Source organism: Notamacropus eugenii, chromosome 6, assembly GCF_028372415.1.
Source record: "Notamacropus eugenii isolate mMacEug1 chromosome 6, mMacEug1.pri_v2, whole genome shotgun sequence".
Taxonomy (NCBI): domain Eukaryota; kingdom Metazoa; phylum Chordata; class Mammalia; order Diprotodontia; family Macropodidae; genus Notamacropus; species Notamacropus eugenii.
Genome location: NC_092877.1, coordinates 91309625 through 91329584, shown reverse-complemented (window position 1 = coordinate 91329584; position 19960 = coordinate 91309625). Strand labels below are relative to the sequence as shown.

The window sequence follows — 19960 nt, the reverse complement described above, 5'->3', positions numbered from 1 at the left end:
GCAAACAGAGCTTTAAATTACTTGTCTAGGTCCACACAGCTAATGAGTGTCAGATGCTGGATTTGAACTCAGATCTCCCTGACTTTGAGTCCAGTAATCTATCCACTGTACCATCTAGCTGCATCAAGTTGAGCTTCCAGTGATCTGACAACTCTTTTGACCTAATACAATCATATTACAGAGAGGCTTCGGGAAATCATGTGACTTGCTCAAGGTTATACAGGTGAAAAAGAAGTAATTTAAGCCTAGGTTGAATGTTGCCCAACCAATACCCCCAAAAGCATTGCCACCACAAGAGGTCATAAATATTTTATAGTAAGACTTTGCTAAGTTCTATTTGCCTTTCATTCTCTGTGATTCACCTTTTATAAATGAATGATGCAATTCCCGCAGTATAGCAGGAATTGAATTATCAGTAAGCTGTTAGGCATGATTTATTAGAGGAGCAAAACATGTTTATAGTCTAGGTCACACTTCCTCTTGAGTCTCCTGCTAAATGTATTTATTATGTCATGGTATATGATGATAACATCATCCTAGGCCATTAGCTCTGCACTAACTCAAGAGAATGCATGTCTTGTGTTTAATGACTAACACTATTTCTTTCAAACTTTCATCACTATATCTCACATTTGATTATTGGTTTGGACAAGTCACTTAACCTCATGCTACCTCAATTTTCCTCAACTATAAAATAAAGACAAATAGTATTAAGTGTCTAAAATAAGATTAAGGAACACTTTTAATGTGCTGAGTGTAAAATAAAAATAACAGCTCAACAAGTTTTTCTTGGAAACTAAATTTGCCTTCTCTTCTTGGAGCATTATTTCTAATACTGTTTACTACTACATTGTATCTGAGTCGTGTTAAGCTGATTTTATTTCTGTCTGAAACTGCACTATAATATATAACAGAAAATGGAGCTCAAGATGCTTGGGAAGACACATTTTGGAGAAGAGGTGCCTAATTCATACTGAACTTTATGAGCCTGATATTAATCTGTTGGCAGAGAGTGTGGGTTCCAGCAGAACCTGCCCAATGCATGTGCATACTGTGAACATGTGTGCACATTCACACACGTAGAATATAGAGGAAAACCCAGAGAAACAGAAAGATTGAAGGGAGAAACATAAAGGAAAGGAAAGCAGTCAAAGGGAACGGGGAGGAGAAAGAGGGAGAGGGAGAGAGACAGAGAGACGCAAACAGAGTAATTTTACATACAAATAATGTAAACTATGGCAAAATGCCTCTCCTTTTACGCTGGTGGTACTTTAGCTGCCTAGATAATGCTTATAGAAAAAAATATCACTTAGAAGTCAAAAGATAGGGTTGAAGTAAGCCTATCAAATATGCTTTCCTATTTTTCTATGAAGTATGATCATGTCTGCTCTCTGTCCATTGTAGTTTGTCTATATGCGGACCTAAAAAACATATGTATTTTAGGGGTGGATACTTTTATTAGATAGCATGGGGGCAGGGGAGGAGAAGAAAAACAGCTCCGTGACAGCTAACTTTTCTAGAATGCCAACTTGGGTAAATGGCAGAATCAAGAATTAAGGGAGAAGTACCCAAGTAATGTGCAAGCTAATTACAATTTAGTATTTTGTCTGTGCTTTGTAATTATTGTATTTGGAAGGCTTAAATCTAGTTCTTGAGAGTTTTTCCTAACTTCATCCTCTCTCCCTTCTAATACATGTTAGACTAATCTTCTTTACCCACAAATTTAGGATTTTACTGCCTCAAGCTATTCAGTGGTTCCCATTACCCACTAAATAAATTTATTCTTCTTCTTTGGCCACCTGTCTTTTCAGTTTTATCTCGCACTATTCTGATCTACATATTTTAAGCTCAGTCAAATCAACAAGAATTTATTAAGGGCTTAATATGTGCCAGGTAGGCCTAATGGCACATTGGATAGAATGCTGAGTCTAGAGTCAGGAAGACATCTTTTTGAGTTCAAATCTGGCCTTTGACACTTACAAGCTATATGACCTCAGGCAAGTCACCTAACCGTGTTTGCCTCAATTTCCTCATCTGTAAAATGAGAAGGAAATGGTAAAACACTCCAATATCAATGCCAAGAAAACCCCAAATGGGGTCACAAAAAGTTGGCCATGACTGAAAAATGAATGAATAGCAACAGTGTGCCAGGAACTGTGGTAGGCACGGGGAATACAAAGACAAAAATGCATCAGACCCTTCTTTGAGGAACTCATAATGTCTTTTCCCTATCCTGAATAGTAAAATCTTACTTTTCCTTTAAGGCTCAACTCAAACGCCATCTCATCCATCAAGTCTTATTTCTCTTGGACCTCACATAGCATTTTGTTCCCCCTTCTCTTATATTCTTTTCTTGTGTATGTGTGTGTGTGTGTGTGTGTGTGTGTGTGTGTGCGTGACAGGAACATGGGTTATATTCTGTGTACTTGGCCATAAGTTCCATAAGGACAAGGATCAAGTCTTATCTAAATTTTGTATCTCTCCATGTCTGCCAGGAAAGAATAACCTGCATACTCTCTGTATATAAATATAAACTGAATTGACTTAAGGCAATCTTGAATTGAACTGTCAATCTTCTTTAGGTCTCTTCAAACCCTGTGATTAATATGTTGGGATGTAAATGTGGAGTATTTATTTTTCATATCAGAGATATTATAGAAGGATCTTCTGCAGTGACTAGGAGAGTATACCAGATGAGCTTTAAGGTTCAATTTCTATAGTTTCCATAGTTTTAAGATAATACCATCACACTGTAAACATAATTCTTCCTCTGTGTGATGAGGAATGGGGCTTGAATTCATGTTTTGTTGTTCACTGGGGAGCTGTTCCACTAACACCCATGTCCAGGAAACAGAGCTCTAGTACAATACTGAAATACTCATTTAGGCCCCTTGGGCCACAGCACAGCAAACTGTGGCCCAGAGGTAGAAGGCAGAGTAGGAGAAAAGTGAGTCAGAGATGTTAAGTTGACATCTTGCTTCTCAGTATCTGGCAAGTGTATTAGTATTTGTAGAATGTAGTCATCCAACTCTAGTTTGCTATGGCTGTCATGAGCTACTACTAAAGGTGGAAAACATGTTTTCAGCCTATAATATGTTACTATCAAAATGAGACATAAGTTTGGATGGACACAGACACAGGAAAGAAATGAAAGGTGTGTTTATTGATTGTCTCGTTCTTAGAGGAGGGAATAGAGCCAGGCCAACCTTTTAAAACAAATACCTATTAAATCAATAATGCTGGGGAGAGTCTTTGGCATGATTATTAGAGCAGCGAAGCTAATTCAACACAGAGAAGCTTTTGTTTAGAGAATAAATTAGAACTAAGCTGCTTTTACAAGGAAAGAACAGATAATGTTCCTTGACTTAATTTAACAGTTGAAAATATCTTTAGAATTGGCTGAGAATCTTATAATCAATCTTACCAACACACAACCATTTGTGTGCTGAAATGGTATCCAGGAAAAGCTTGCAGTAAAGTGCTCCCCAGAAGGAGCTGTTACTAAGATTGCAGGGTGTCATACTCAGATCATAAGAAAATAACCTATTTTACTCTGATTCATTCAATATGCCTTTCTCCTTTGCAATGTAGCTAAAATTCAAGGCTGTAGGAGTTTGTCAGGTAAGCTTCCCATTTAAGATAATTAAGAGCCATGTGAAATTTGTCTGGGTCAAGGATGTAGAATTACATTATTAGTTGGCATTCCATCCTCTCCTTCCCTGGGGTTAAAAAGAATACTGAATTTTATCTTCATGATTTTGGTAGCAAATGTCTGATAATTGTTAATGGGAACTACGCTGGCACCATCAGGCCCAGGATATGTTTGTATTAACAAGGAGTTTCTTAGGTAGATTGAATCTCCACTTAAATTAGTACACAACAAAGTCTTCTTTGATATTAGTGACAGCCTTGCCTAGAATCAAGAACTTAATGATTTTATATATGCAATAAAGCCAATATTTACCATGTAATATAACTAATTTGAGGAACCATATAAAATGATCAAAGATGGTTTGTTCCTGTATTACTTAATTCAATATTAACTCATTAAAAATTTACCACTACCAATAAGTTTAAAAACTAGGGGGAAAATGAACTAATTTATATTCTAAAACAAGCTGAAGTCACAATTTATTTGAGCCTCAATTTCCTCTTCTATAAAGACTGGTTCTTTAAGCTCTACAATCCCTTTTAACTCTAACAATCTACGAATCCATCATCCTGTATACTATTTTAATAACAGATACTTGACTTCACCATATGTTAAAAAGGCAATGCTATTTCCAAAGAAAAACAGCAGTTGTTGATAGCTAATATTTTTATCACTAGAACACTTAATCTATCTTTTTAAATGAGGAAATTTTGTGACCAATTATTTTGATACATTTTACTAACATCCTCAACATCCCAAATTATTTTCACTCAAAAGTTAGAAATATAATTTCCCAACACTTATTATTTCTCTACTGTACATTTTCAAAAAATTAATTTTTTTATTTGTAGCAAATCAATTGGATATTTCAAATATGTTTTTAAAATTACTGTACATATCTTAAGATGTATATATCCTGTTACACATATATATCCTGTATTTATCCTATTAATGTATATATCTTAAGAATATCCTAAACACAGATTTTTAAATGTACAGTGTCTTTTTAAAAGGTATATCACATATAACTCATTTAGGAAGTGTGATCAGAATATTAAAGGAACTTTAAGTGCCTCCTCTGCCCTTAAGTAAAATTTTTCTTCTACTACCTTTCATTGCTAATTAATGTACATGACCTATTTATTGTTCACACAACTTCCCTGTCATAATTTTAAAGTTATACTGGAAACTTTTGGTGCATGCTCATTTTATAAGTGAAGTGGAACTTTAAAACTCTGTCTTCCATTCTCACAAGCAGAACAGAGATTGTGACTGGAAGTTTAGTAGAGTGGAGTAGAATCCAATTCAGCTATGATCCTACCTGTGTAACCTGAAGCAATTCATTTCAGCCCCCAAAGCCTTGTTTCCTCTTCTGAAAAATGGGGATAACAGTATTTGCACTTTTTCTCAGGGCTATTATGGGTAAAGTGCTTTAGAAAGCTGGGAATTCTGTACAAAGGTGGGCTATTATTAAATAAGCATGGCATTCAATATTGATAAGGTGAACTTCATTACAATTCGATTTTAGCAGATTCTTTAGCAATTTTTTGATAGTATAACTCACCTGTAAAGATGAACGAACTGGACAGACATTTAATATATTCTTATGATATGCAAAGTACCTATACTAAGAGCAAGAAATACAAAAACAAAAGCTAAATATAGCCCCAGTCTTCAAAGACCTTATATTCTACAGGAGCATATGATAGCCAAGCAGATAAGTCAAGGCAAACTAATTTGAGGAGGGAGAGGGCACTAACTACTCGGCTGACCGGGAAAGGCTATTTCAGCCCTCTATACCTTGTGCTCATCGCTCAGCCATCACCTTGGAAGACAAAAAGATCCTTAATAAGTTTCATACAGACCCCAGATCATCTTTTCCTACTCATCCTTGAGTACCGAGGCTGAGTTAACATGCAGCCACAGAAACAGAAAGACAGTGGAGGTGAACATCTGGGACAAAAATTTACTAGCTGTAAACTGATTCCTAATGCACCTGAGAAACTTGGAAGGAGTCAACAAGTATTTAGTGAGCGCCCACTACGTATCTAGTAATGCTAGGTAGCTACTTCGGACCCACATCTCAAGCTTAAAAAAGGGACACCACAGAGGCAAGAATGTTATCCACATAAAGGCCAGAATTATGCATGGATAAAAATCACATCCGGAACGGAGATTTTAGGACAAGCAAAAATTTAAGGACAAAACCTACTGACTCCACTTGGCCCAGAGAACGCGAATGTCTCTTCTAAGTCAGGCACCAACAACCTCCCTACACTCCCTTCCTTACTCCAAGATCCAGACGGAGCCACCCTTGCCACCCTCTCCCCATCCCCCTCAAACAAACTGCTTCACTTCACCCGCGTCTCTGCTTCAGTTTAGCTTAAAGGTCGAATCCCCGACATTAGGTTTCAGATCATCTCACAGGGCGAATTCAGCCCTTTGCACGGAAGCCTTCAGTCAGCACTGGGACTAGCTTGGCCAGCCTGCGATGACCCTGTTCTAAGTAAGATGAATCTGTTCTAACTGGAGCAGGAAAAGTGGGAAAGGAAGGCGATGTTGCCTATACAGATCTTGCTGCAGAGCTGGGGAGTGACAGCAGCTACAACTTGAGATAGTGATTGCCGTGGCAAGAAACAGCTTTAACCTTAAAGAAAAAGAGAAGGGGACGCGGTGGGGGTGGGGGTGGGGAGTCCTGGACTTGTAGACCGTATCACTTCCGAGCTGCTCTAGGGCTGACAGGCGCAATTCTGAGCGTCGTCAGGTGGCTCACCCGGGCATGTGTGCGGGTCCTGGGGGAAGACAGCAGGCAAAGGGCGGAGAAAAAAGAAAAAGTAGTTTACTTAAAAAAAATCAAGCCCAGGGTAGCAGCCGCTTTGTAGGGAGAGCGGAGGGTGGATGAACGGGACCCACGCTCCAGATAGCCCATCAGACAGACCGGCAGACAGACAGACAGACCCGCGGAGAGGGGAGAGGTGGAGACCTTGAACGAGTTACCTTCAGGATTGGCACTGATGAAGACCCGGACGCTCCTGCCGGCCGGCACTAGGTGGGAAGGCAAAGCTGTGAGGTTCCCGGAGAAAGCCGCCCGCCGGAGAGCCGAGTCTCGGGCACAGGGCAGCTTGCTGCCCGCCCCAGCCGGCCACATCGCCCACGGTGGCAGCCGCCGCCGCCTCCGCCTCCTCCTCCTCGCCCTGGTTCTGGCTGGGTAGCGCTGGGTAGGGCGATCCCCAAGAGACCGCTACGGCTCAAAGCCGCCCGAAGCCAGACACAGCAGCTAGATCAGCAGCGCGCACCACCTGCCAGCTGGGAGCGGCCATACGAACTCCCCAGCTCCTTAGGCTGCTGCTGCCCCCCCCACCTCTCCTCCTCTTCCTCCCCTTCCTCCTCCAGCGTCTTCAGTGCAGCGGCGGGCCCGAGGAGCGCTAGGTCAACTGTGGCGACGGCGACTTAAGCAGCACAGGTCTGAGGCTCAGAGCGAGCAGCTATTGGCATCCCTGCCTCTCCTCCACCTCCGCCCGCGCCCCCTCCCCCCGGCGCTAGCCCCCTCCCCCCTTTTCTTCCCTGCACAGCAGGAGGAGGGTGGAGGTGGCGGCAGTGGTGAAGGAGTGGGAGGGGGGTGAGGAGAGAAAACCAAACTTTCTACGCCAAAGATCTCCCGAGTTTATTTTCAGACTTTCGGCACCCAGGCACACCAACCCACTAAGCTTCCCGCCCACTCCCTAAACCAAAAGGTTGTTGTTACGGGAAGGTGTTGAAATGGGGCGGAGATGACAGGGGGGAACCTCCAGACGCCTCACAGGTTGTCCCACTTTCGTCCTTCTGCTAACGGAAAAATAAAGCTTAAAAAGAATTAACCTTTCTTGGGGAGGCTGCTTTTCTGAGAGTTCAAAAGCACTTGAATCTCTCCCCCACACCCTTCCCCGTTTCCCCGCAATTCGCGAGTTTGGGCACCTTCACGTGTTTAACTAAGTACCGGGTAAGGCTGCCTGGAAGTTAGACGCCTGAGCGCGCACACACGCACCGGGCAGCCTGACCCCAGCCCGGGCCGGGTTCGCTGCCCGCGGGTCAGAGGAGCTGGAAAGTGTCTTTAAGTATGGGACTGGAAGTAGAAAGACATTTTCTCGCATATTAAGTAACGTTTGAGTGGCTGCTGAAGGGAAGGGCCGGATTCTCTGCTTTGTAGCATCCCCCGGCTTTTTCTACACTGCCAAAGCCGGGCTGGGCGGAGCTGGGATTAATTTTTTTAAAGGAGACTTCCTTTCACCCGTCTCCTGGTCGGGTGGAGATTAAATGAGGTCTGAGACCTTTCTTTGAGGGGAGCCCGCCGGAGGGACGAAGCTCGTGTACAAAGCAAAGGCTCAGAGGCTTGTTTTCCTTCCCCGGAGGCGGGTTATTTATTAATTCATTCGGATGTTGGGGATCAGAACCGCCCAGCTGCAAGCGGGGATGCAGGACCCGGCGCGGGGCTTCAGAGAGAGCAGCCCTCTTAGCAGCTGTGGGTGGCGGGGCGTCCTGGAGAGCAGACCCCATAAAATATTTAAGGAAAAAAAAGGTCACGGTCAGGGTTGGGGGACGGATCAGGAGAGAGGAGAATGACTGGGGCTAGGGCGGCTTGTCGCTCAGGCTGCTTTCTAGTTCAGAGAGAAAGGGCGGGGCCCTTCCATCCGGAGACGCCCTCCGATACTTCGGGATGCTTCTGATGCGGCTCCCGAAGGGTGCGCGCGCTCGCGCTCCGCCGGCGGGGCGTCTGGCAGGGTGGGCGTGGCGAGATCTCGGGGTACCCAGCCAGACCCGTGAGGAGAAAGCGGTAAAGAGTGGGGAAAGACCGCACTCTCGCTCGTGGCTTTACAAATGTTTTCACAATTCCGTGAGGGAGGTATTACAAAGTAGTATTATCCCTATTTTACAGATGAGGCAACTGAGGCTCAGAGTGGTGTCATCCAACTAAGAAGTTATCAGCCAGGATTTCGTCTTTGTTCTCTGACCACCAGCCTAATGATGGTTCCAGGACACCTCACAACTCTGCCTTTTTATGGGGAGTGGGGAGGGAGAAACTGAGTAATTCCATTGTACCGTTACATCTCGTTTTCATAGTCTTAAGGTTTCCAACAATCTTTTGAAATAGAGTGCAAGTATTATCCTTTTATTTTTTTAATAGAGGATGACAGTGAATTTCATTACTACGCAGATAGTCTAAGATACAGGAATCTACAACAACCTGTAGATTGGAAAGGCCCTTAGTCTGCCCCTTCAAAAATGCTCATTCCTAAGCAAGTTTGAAAGACAAGGAAAATGCAATCACTTAGAGTTCAGGATCCTAAGATGTAGATCAAGAAGGGACCTGAGAGTTCATTTAGGGCCCTCGTTTTAAACCGGAAGTTACAGTGACTTTTTCAAGGCCACACAGAAGTTTTCAGTAGCACAACCTAGATTTAACCCAAGGTTCTCTGATTCTAAATCCAGTACTTTTGCTACTGCTTTACAGCAGCTTGGAGGGTCGGTTAAACACAGTGTGCAAGGGCCCACCAACTCCAGGGCATGGTGATCTCAACTTTTTGCCAGGGGGAGTTATTTTCTTTTTGCCAAAGTCTGGAGCTGAGGATGAAGGGTGCTGACTGGGACCAAGAGAAAAAGGCAGCTAATGTTTGAGAGTTAGGGAGTATAGTTTACAATCTAAACAAATTGCTTAGACTTAGAAAATCCAATGTCACCAATTTGAAGGTCAGCTAGGTAAAACTTTAGAAATCTTTGTCTACTTTGAGGGTCCCCTAGGGAAACAGTTTTCTGCCTCTGAACTCAGTTACCTTGTCTGGATGGTAGTTCAGATGCAGCAGATGCTGCTGGGCTCTTTCTCAGGGGTCATTGTCATCTCTGGGGGGATTCTCCCTTAGGGAACACTGGACTTCAGGGGCGGCACTTCCATCCCTTAGAGCCAGGGGGCAGACAGCTCTTTCTCCTTAGATGCAATTGTCATCAAATTTCAACTAGTAATTTTGAACACACAAAAATGTTATATTCATTAACTATGCAGTTTCACACTCTCTGCCCTAATACTATTGCTTCTATGGATGAGATCTCTGAATGAATTGAATCACTCTGTCATGAACTTGCCCAGGAGGTTACTAATGTAACTGCACAGGAAAATTCCACAGCCCACTCAAACTTTCACATAGTGGGGATCAAAAAAAAAAAAAAAAGACCATTTGAACTTAATTTGACTCAGTACTGTTTTAGGAGATTCAGACACAAAATCTCATTTCCAGTGCATTCATCAAAGGACTTGGAGGCATTAAGAATTAAATTTCTACATTCTCTCTGTCCCCTCCCCCCCTCTTTTTTTGTCTTCTACATCTTACCTACAGCTCAATGTGCTGCATTTTCTTATTATGACTTTGGGGTTTTGGCAGCTTCCATAACCTAATTAATTGTCCCAGACAAGCCACAGTTTAGCATCAGCCAATGTCACTGCAGATAAAGGGCAAAAAGAATGAATTTCCTGCACACAGTCAGTAAAGCTAAGTTCAGAAGAACTCACTGCAAACATAGACTAACTAGTATCATAAGCTGAGTAACCACTGATTCCCTTGTGGGATTTCAGGAATACTTATAAACACTCCTAATCCCCTCCCCAAGTAGTGCTGCTGTGTATTGGAGATATAATCCTTAAAATACAATTATTTCTAGAAAGGTTAGTGCATTAAGTAGCTTGAACCTGAGTTAATTTAATTAGATGAGTTAATTCAGTAGATCTCCTTCCATTTTGGGAGAGACCTGCTGTAGCATGAAGGCCCTGGAAACCTGAGGACAGAAGAGTACCCAAATGAGAAATGTTTCTCTCTCACCTTCTTCTGGTTAGATTTAGGGCCATAATGATGACATAGGGGTCATTTTGTGCATGACTAAGCAGAAAAGTGGACACACTTTGAAATGATGTTCAAAAATTAAACAAGGACAGCATGGTAGTAGACCTGAAGTCATAAAGACAGGGTTCTGGATTCAGCTCTGCTACTAACTCACCTTGTGACTTTGGCTCAGATTCTTCTCTGGCTTTGGAATGTGGTCTAGGGATTTGGTGGTGATCTCCATCCCCTTTTATGGATGTTTAACTCAGGGAGCAAGCAAAGGACAGGAATGGCCAGGGAATAACCGTCTTAGCAACTCCAGAGTCTCTTGCACAAGGTCTGATACATTCACCACTGCCCTAAGTTTTGGATGTTTCTGGATCTCCACTCTGCTGAGAATAGAAAAGGGAAAAGAAGAAATGAGGGATCATAGATTTAGACCTATAAGGGACTGTACTGATCACCCAATATAATCCATTCATTTTATACTTAAGAAAAACTGAAACTCAGAGAGATGAAATGTTTTCCTATTTGCTATTTGGCTAGTGCTAACCCAGGGAATACGGAGGAAACATACTAATGTTTTCCTTGTACAGAAATGTGACTGTCAAGGATTCTGAGGGATATTCAATTTAGATCAGTTCAACAAGCATTTTTAAGCACCTACTGTGTGCCAGCCATTGTCCTCTACACTGGGAATACAAAAACAAGATACAAAGAGTTCCCATCCTCAAGGACTTTGCCTTCCGTTGCCCAGTATCTAAGCTGGCATCTCCAGGAGGGAAAGATCAACTAAGACCTTGCCCTACACAAACCTGAGGGATTTAAAGTATCTGAAGAAGGGGATGCTGTGTGAGAGGAATACAGAGGAAAAAACACAGGAATGAGCTAGTAGAATTGAATGCCTAAGAACCACTAGGTTACTTGAAAACCTCTCTTCTCCAGACAGTCTGGCCACTAACCTGGATGATGTAGTATTTTTGGATCTTAGAGGTAGAAGGGAACTTAGAGGATCTGTGTCTCCTGGAATACTTAAACAGAGCTTGACCATTTTAATAAAGTTAATTATATTCTGTAGTATGTGATACATAAAGATAATTGATATTGGCTGCATAATATGTAGTTAGCATCACATGTATATTTAAGACTACTGAGTATACAAAATGACTTAAGTTTTCATATGATTTGGAATCTATGAGCCAATTCCATAGAATTCAAGAATTTCCTGAGTGACCACCACTTTTGGGATTTATTTTTTTTTTTTTTAGCTCGCATTGAATCGTCTATTACTTACCAAAATGATAGCAGTAAGTGATCAAATATAGATTGCTACTGTATTTTTTTTTTGAGGCAGTCAGAGGTTAAGTGACTTGTCTAAGGTTACTGTATTTCTTCTTACCAAAGATTTCTTCTTACCAAATATATGTCTCAGAAATTTTACACCTTCAGAAACAGCTTCAAAGAAGCTTTTAAATATGAACCAGTGTCTGCTGGATGCTCTCCAATCTCCAAATTCTATGAATCTGTAAACTTTCTTTGCTTTATCAATATATGGATCCCAAGACCCCGTCTCACCAGAAGGAGAATGGTTTGTCTTGTTAACGTTTCTTTTTTTTTGAACCCTTGTACTGAGAATGTATTGACAAATTGTGTGTCTATCTGAGAGTAAGTAGTCTAAGTGTTCTAAGAGACACATTTCACATTGTTAAGTCTGGAAGTAAATCTGCCCTTTTCTGGCCTGAATGTGAGAGTGGATCAACAAGCATTTATTAAGTGCCTCCTCTGTGACAGGCACTTTGTATCTGAAGAGAGACAAAAATGAAACAGTCTCTTCTTTATGAGCTTACATTCTATCAGGGGAGACAATGTTGTAGAGAGATAGTGTGTAGGTAAAAATGATAAAATCTGACAACTGATTCTATACATGGAAAATTCCAAGGTTGAGAACCTGAGAGACTAGATAGTGGTGCCCTCTGTAGAAGTATGGAAGTTTTTTTGGGGGGAAATTAAATGGATTCTGCTTTGGACACATTAAGTTTGACATGTGTATGGTCCATAGTGTGAACTGTCCAATAGGTAATGGAGGATTGGAGTTGTCTATATGGATTTGGGAGTCATTTGCTAGGTGTAATAAACCCATGATAGTTAATGAAGTCACCAAAGGAGAGAATGAGAAAAGTTTCTGCTTTCAGGAGACCTTCAGTCAATCTAGTGCCTCTAAATAGTGGGTTGCTGTCCTTTGTTCTTGAAGAGGACCAAAATGACATCACTATGCTAGAGTCAGGTTCTAATGTGTCTGACTGTGGTTGATCAGACCAATACAAGCTCAGAATGCTCTACCATAGGTTGGGTACAAATAGTTTGAGTGAACATTTGGGGTGGACACTTTAAATTTGCAGATCTTGACTTTCCTTTGAGCTGTTTCAATTCTGCCTTGCTCATAGAGCACAGCACCTTCTCTGATGTGGGTATACCATGCCAAGCAGTCCTGTTCCAGTGTCTCCCGTGTCACATAATCAATTCCAAAGTTCTTAAGAGAGACCCTGAGAGAGCCCTTGTATTGGTGTTTGCTGCCCTAACTAACTTGGGACATGACATAGTAATAAGGGGATGCAAGGGAAATTAGGCTGGATTTGAAATTGGAGGACCTGAGTTCAGATTCTGATACTGCTGCTCACTACTTGTAGGATGCTGGGCAAAGCACTTAATCTCTCTGAACCTCGGTTTTTCTAATGTATAGAATGAATGGATTTTAGGTGATCAATAAGGTCCCTTATAGCTCTAAATCTATGATCTCTTCCTTCTTTTTCTCCCCCTTCTTTCCTTAGAAGTGTAGAGATCCAGAAACATCCAGAATTGAGAAACTTTGGGCAATGGCGAATGTATTAAACCATGTACAACAGACTCTGGAATTGCTGAGTAGGTTATTCCCTGGCCATTCCTGTGTCTTGCTTGTTCCCTGAGTAAAAATCCATAAAAAAGGGATAGAGATCACCACCAAATCCTTAGACCAAGTAGAAGAATCCCCAAACCAGACAGGAATCTGAGCCAAAGTCACAAGATGAGTCACTAGCACAGCTGGGTCCAGAACCTGGTTTTTATGACTACTATGCTGCCCTTGTTTAACCTTTGAACACCATTTCAAATAAAAGACTTCCTACAACCAGAGCTAGTGAGGAGTGCAATGAGCTTCCTCAGGGGATAGTTTTACATCATTGGAGACCTTTAAGTAGATTCCAGATGATGACTTCTGTAGGATGTTGTAGATGAGATTCCTACTCAGATAGTACTGAATATTCTCTGAGGTTTCTTACAATTGCAGAATTCTATGATTTTGAAATATATACATACATATTTGTACCTCTACATTTATAAGCACATGAAGTGCTTATACCTACCGACTCTTAGGCTACCAGAGGTATTTGGTAGTTGGTAACAGTAGGACCAGAAAGTTATTGCTATGTTAAATCTACCATAGTAGCCTCTTCAAACCCACGTTATGATAGGAACACAATTAGCATGTCATTATAATAATGTATATATGTAATTATAATAATGTATAATGTAATTACCTGTTCTCTATATCCATACCTTCATTTGTGTGGCTATTTTGGCAAATGAATGATGCAGTTGGGCATAAACTAGAAAAGATGGGTAGAGTGGTGTTTTTTGTGGTTTCCCAAGCCTAAAGAGGACAATACAGTTTACGTTTATGATAATTATGTTGCTGTTATCTAGACAGGGAAGATGAGAGAGCAGGAAAACAGAGACACAAGGTCATGTGTACCAGCCAGAGGACTCAGCTCTCCCAACTTGCAGTCTCGTGATGCAACCTAGATGATAAGACTTCCCACTTGTTTATAAAGTGAAAAATTTCAGTGTATGTGAGAATTTGTCAGCATAAGATTTTGCCAACATGGATTGTTGATTTAGAGGTGTCTGTAGCATGACAGCATTCATAGCAGCTCAGTTTTAAATAAAAAGCTACACCTTTGTGTAATGATTGTCTGATGTTTTCATGACTCAGAAGTTCTAACTTTGTATCTATCCTCCTCCAAATCTGTTTAGTGTATTTTTCAGTCAGTCTATATATCTCCTCATGCTATTGTTAGAGCAGTGTAAATAAAATGAAACAGGTTTTCTTTACCTTTAGATTTTAGATTTCTTTAGATTGTATTTTTGTATTTCTAAATGGGTCATTTGGTTTTTTAAAACATATAATATTTACTTGTTATATTTATGTGTAATGCAACTAATTGATATTCCCTGGCTGATAAATGGTCAAAGGATATGAACAGGCAGTTTTCCAACGAAGAAATCAAAACAATTTGTAGTCATATGAAAAATGCTCTAGATTATTATTGATTAGGGAAATGCAAGTTAAAACTATTTTGAAATACCATTTTACATCTACCAGATTGGCTAAAATGATAGAAGGGGAAAGTAACAAATGTTGGAGGAGATGTGGAAAATATTGGAACACTAATTCACTATTGGTGAAATTGTGAACTGATCCAACCATTTTGGAGAGCAATCTGGAATTATATCCACATTACCTTATATCCACATTACCTTTTTACCCTTTGACCCAAGAGTATCACTGCATGGTCTATTCCAGAAATGATTAGGGACAAAGGAAAAGAACTTATGTGTTCTAAAATTTTTGTAACAGCTTTCTTTGTGGTGGCAAAGAACTGGAAATTGCAGGGATACCTGCAATTGGGGAAATGGTTCAACAAATTGTGGTATATGATTGTGATGGAATACTACTGTGCTATAAGAAATGATGAGCTCAGTGACTTTAGAAAAACATGGAAAGACTTGCAGAAAATAATGAAGAGCGAAGTCAGCAGAATCAAGAGAACATTATATATAGTAATAGCAAAATTGTTTTAAGAATGACTTTCAATGAATAAGTTATTTTGATGATCATAAATATTCAAATAAAATATGAAGGACATATGAAGAAAGACTTATCTGCATCCAGAGAGAGAACAGATATAAAGAAATATATAGAGAGCAATCTAACACACATATACATATGTGTATATGTATATATGCATGTGTGTATACACACATATATGTGTATATATGTATATGTGTATATATACATACACACATAACATATATACCTATTGTGTCTAATGGTAGCCATCTCTAGGGAGGAGGGGAGGAAAGGAAAAAAGGAAAAAAGATAATTTATATTATAATTTTGTTGTATATTTGAAAGGAATTGCAAGTCATGCACAGTAGATTTGCAGTTTCATGTGCAATCATCTTTTATATTGTATTATGTTATGGAAATGATTCTTTTATTCCATAAATTAAAATAAAAAATTGATATTCCAAAGCAGATTACTTTTGTTCTGAATTATTTAGTTTCTCTCCCTACCAATCTAAGTTAGATAGGAACAAATTTTCTTATTCATCTATGTCCCATGGACAGTCTAAAGTAAAGCTACTAAGGAAAAGAGGAATATGAATATACTGATTTAAATAATATTGTTAGGATTAAACCAACATTCATGTTATATATATGAATAATATATAAATAACTCACATTATAGATGCAAATGTATTATTTATATTATATGCGAATTATATACATGATATGTAATATATGTCATGATATATAAATGTATATTACATATGTAAAGATATATACAACTGTTTTAGCTTAAAACTGGTGTGTATGTATGTACATATATGTGTATATGTTTTCTTTTATGTATATATTTCTCTCTCTGTGTGTCTGTCTCTCAACAAGATCTGTGCTTTTATTGGTTTGGAGAACTTCCACTGAGGAAATTCCCTTTACCAGTGCACATTGGTACCTGCTGTGCAATTTATTATTTTAGAGATTTACTAGAGGTTACTGAGAGGTCAAGTGATTTGCTCAAAGCCCAAACAGCCAATACTTGTTATAAATAGGCATTGAATATAGCTGGTTCACCCATAAGTGAGTCAGAAAGGAAATCATGTGTTTGCCACACAAAAAAAAGTCCTTCACTGTGTCTGCTATGTATATACAGCCCCCAAACCTTAAACCTTAAATATTTCCTCAGGTCTTTATGTTTGATTCTACTGACACTAGGCTGATCCAGAATAACTGACTGAACAAATGAAGTCAGATTGAACTGGTTTTTGCATATATATTTAGTTTTCTGCCAATTTCATGTAATAGATTTCATGTAATACACACACATTTCAATGACTTCTTATGTTTCATTTTAAATTTTGTGGTTTTAAGAATGCATATTACATCAAATAAAGGTCCAAAAGTTAGCTTTCTTAAAGAGCACACTTCTATGACTATTAGAGATGTTGCAGCAGTTATTTGGGGTGGGAAGTAAACTAGGTCAATAATCTTTCAATCTTACAACAAAACCGTGTCAGTGATGTTAAACACAAAGGATAGCGCAGTCAAAAATGAAAATAAATGCAAAGAATTGACAAATGAATTCTATGAAGCAATCTAATTCATCCTTACAAAAGAAATAAAATTTTCAGAGTCCTAAAAGATGGAGGGGTTGTTGTTGATTGTTCTTCAGTGCAGTGTTGGATTCTTGGAGTTGGGAGAACATTGAGATCAATAAAAACCAATCAAACAAAATACAATCACAGGTAACCATTGCTATGAAGAAAAACATTTGCTTTGAGCAATATAATAGTACAAAGATTACAGTACTGAAGACTGGAAAAGTAATTTTTACAGACTTTTTATTCATAATTATGCCATAACTCTTATCAGAAGTTCACAAGTCTGTAAAATTTGCTTATTTCATCGAACTAATATACATCTGTGCCTAAAAAATATTTGGGGGATTTTTTTACTTCCATTTAGCCTGAGAAACTTGTCCTTTTTCAAGAAATTAATGGGTATAATAATAGTATCTACCTTCAAAGGTTGTAGTGAGGATAAAATGAGATATTATATGTAAAATACTTAGCACAACTTAAATGGCTATATAAATGCTAGTTGTTATTAATACTATTATTGTTCTAGAATTAGAAAAATTCCTAAATGGAAATGGAACATAGACTTATACCAAAATAGACATTATTGAAAATTAGGATTTATCTAAGAGAAGAATATGAACATGTTTCATTAGCCTGGGAACTTGCTTGGTTTATGCTTCATTGCCAACATATGGGCTAGATTCAGAAAAATGGACTGTCTTTCAGAAATATGTTTAATACCCAATATGATAAAAGTTTGGCTTCATAATAAAATATTTTGTTAGTTGAATGCTAAATTATCTAAAATAAATGACCACAGCAAAAGGAGACGATGAAAGCTTAATCCATGTAAGCATGCTTTTTAAAGATGTAAAAAGTTGTAAGATTTGCTCCTTAAGTCAATATATTTGATTTAATTTTAGGTTGTTCCAGTTAATTTTCACATTAATGACTCGTTCTTATGATGCTGCATGTGTGTAAGTCATGGGCTACCAAAATCTCAGAAGAATATGGTAGGTCACCTCAAGGTTGGGAAGAGGTACATGGTGGGCATAAGTAGGCTACAAATGAAGACAAGCAGGAGAAAGCTGTTGTCAGAAAGATGTATAACTGGGAAAGGAAAACTGATGAAGAGTATTTGTGCTCCATTGGTTCCATAGCATATCTAAAAATTTAGAGAAAAATCCCTAGTACCTTGAGTATACTTCCTGTGCATGACTTAGAAGGGGATGTATTCAAGAGTCACTCAGGATGAGAAGGCATGGATGGAGGCTATCTGCACCACTAGAGGGAGTACCTGCATCATTGAGATCATAGCTCCATCCAGATATAAGTGGTAATCCACCAATAATTTCTTTAAATAATGTCTTCTAGGTAACTTGTGTTATTATATCCTTTACTTTCTCCCTTTTATCTTTTATACTGATTATTACTCAGTTTTATATTTGAATTAAGTAATTTTTTCACAAAACAACGCTATTAACAACACTTTACAGTAAATGAGCTAGGTCATTGCAACATGTATCTCTTTGTAATAGCATTTAATAAATGCAAATCGTTGTTACTGAAAATCATATGAGAGATTGACAGATAAGAAATTTTGGGTCACAGCACTCAAAGAAAATTTAATTCGAGAAAAAAAATCAGTTCAATATAATTACAGTGATGTTTGTGGGGGAACAATCTATGTATTAAATGCACAATCCAGTGCCTTTAAACTTGTCAGTTCTCAGTTATCCAAGATGGAGAAGAGCATGGGTCCCCTATTTTGGATACTCTGAAAAAGTGTATCACTTGGCATGGGCTCAAGAACACAAACTCATTTCAATCTTAAACTAAAGAAAATAATGAATATAATGAGGAGTAAAAATCTCTTTCTCAAATGATGGGGTAAAAGTTTTCCCTTATAGGGGTTGTTATTCTCTCAGGGCTCTGAGATACATTGTATTGTGTTTGTTTTCCTGACCTAGAAATAGAACTGTTCATACTTTGAGCCTTGTGAACCTATGTGCATGTTAGTGGAGTGGATGATCATACTCTATGGTAGGACATCAGAAACAAAAATTCCCAGATTATCTGAATAGAGCAGTGATAAAGTGAAGTAAGGTGTTACTTAAAGTACACTTGCACTCTTTGTGTCAGATGGAAGACATAGGGTTGCATTAGGAAGCAGAGCCCTTTGCCCAAACGATTATACTGACACTGTTAGAGATTTCCTTTCAAGTTGACACCAAGCCACTTATGATTATGTTTTTAGGTACAGGTAATTCAATTACTTTTAAATCCACTTAGCTTTGCTATTATCTCACTAACATCTCCTTTTCATCCCAAAAATAGTATGAGATTTTGCCAGATATTTTACTAAGATCTAGGTTAAAGTCTACCAGTTTAACAACTTTGTCAAAAGAGGAAATTTGGTCTGTCAATATCTATTTTTTATGAATCCATATTGGTTCTGTGTTGCTTCTTTTTCTAGATCTTCACTAACCATCTCTTTAACAATAAATTCTGTATTTTTTTCCAGAAATCAATATAAAATTTATTGGTATAGAGTACAGAGTCAATTTGTTTTCCCCATCCATTTTACATCAGAACATTTAATCTCTAATACCGAGATACCTTTTCTGATTTCCATGATCACTCACTGATTTTCAAAGAATTTTAAATTTAAATCACATAATTTATGACTGAAATATAGACATTATTGTGACTAAAATAGTTAGAGAATGCTACCCTTCACAACAGTAGAGAACAGTAGTATCAATAATGGAAATCACTTGTGTTTAGTTTTTTCAGTACAGATTCAAATATTAATGTGCTTGATCTGATAATATATTTATATAAACAATGAGGCCAATCCTATGATTGCCCAATTTAAAAGCTAATAAGATGCTCAGATTGTTCCTCCTACCTCCTTTTAAAAATCAACTTACTATTTACTACATTCTAGGGACAATAGCATCAGCTCTTAGATTAACAAAAGTATTGCTATCAATTTAAATTT

At 38.8% G+C, this 19960-nt stretch overlaps 1 protein-coding gene across 1 annotated transcript in view; it reads right to left on the bottom strand.

The window, feature by feature from the left end:
* NWD2 (NACHT and WD repeat domain containing 2) overlaps positions 1 to 7009 on the bottom strand; it is a 175917-nt gene extending 168908 nt beyond the window's left edge. Inside the window, exon 1 of the mRNA XM_072620454.1 lies at positions 6650 to 7009. Coding sequence (XP_072476555.1) covers positions 6650 to 6800 — 151 coding nt within the window. The 5' untranslated portion in view covers positions 6801 to 7009. The remainder of the gene's footprint in view (positions 1 to 6649) is intronic.
* Positions 7010 to 19960: the final 12951 nt, after the last annotated feature.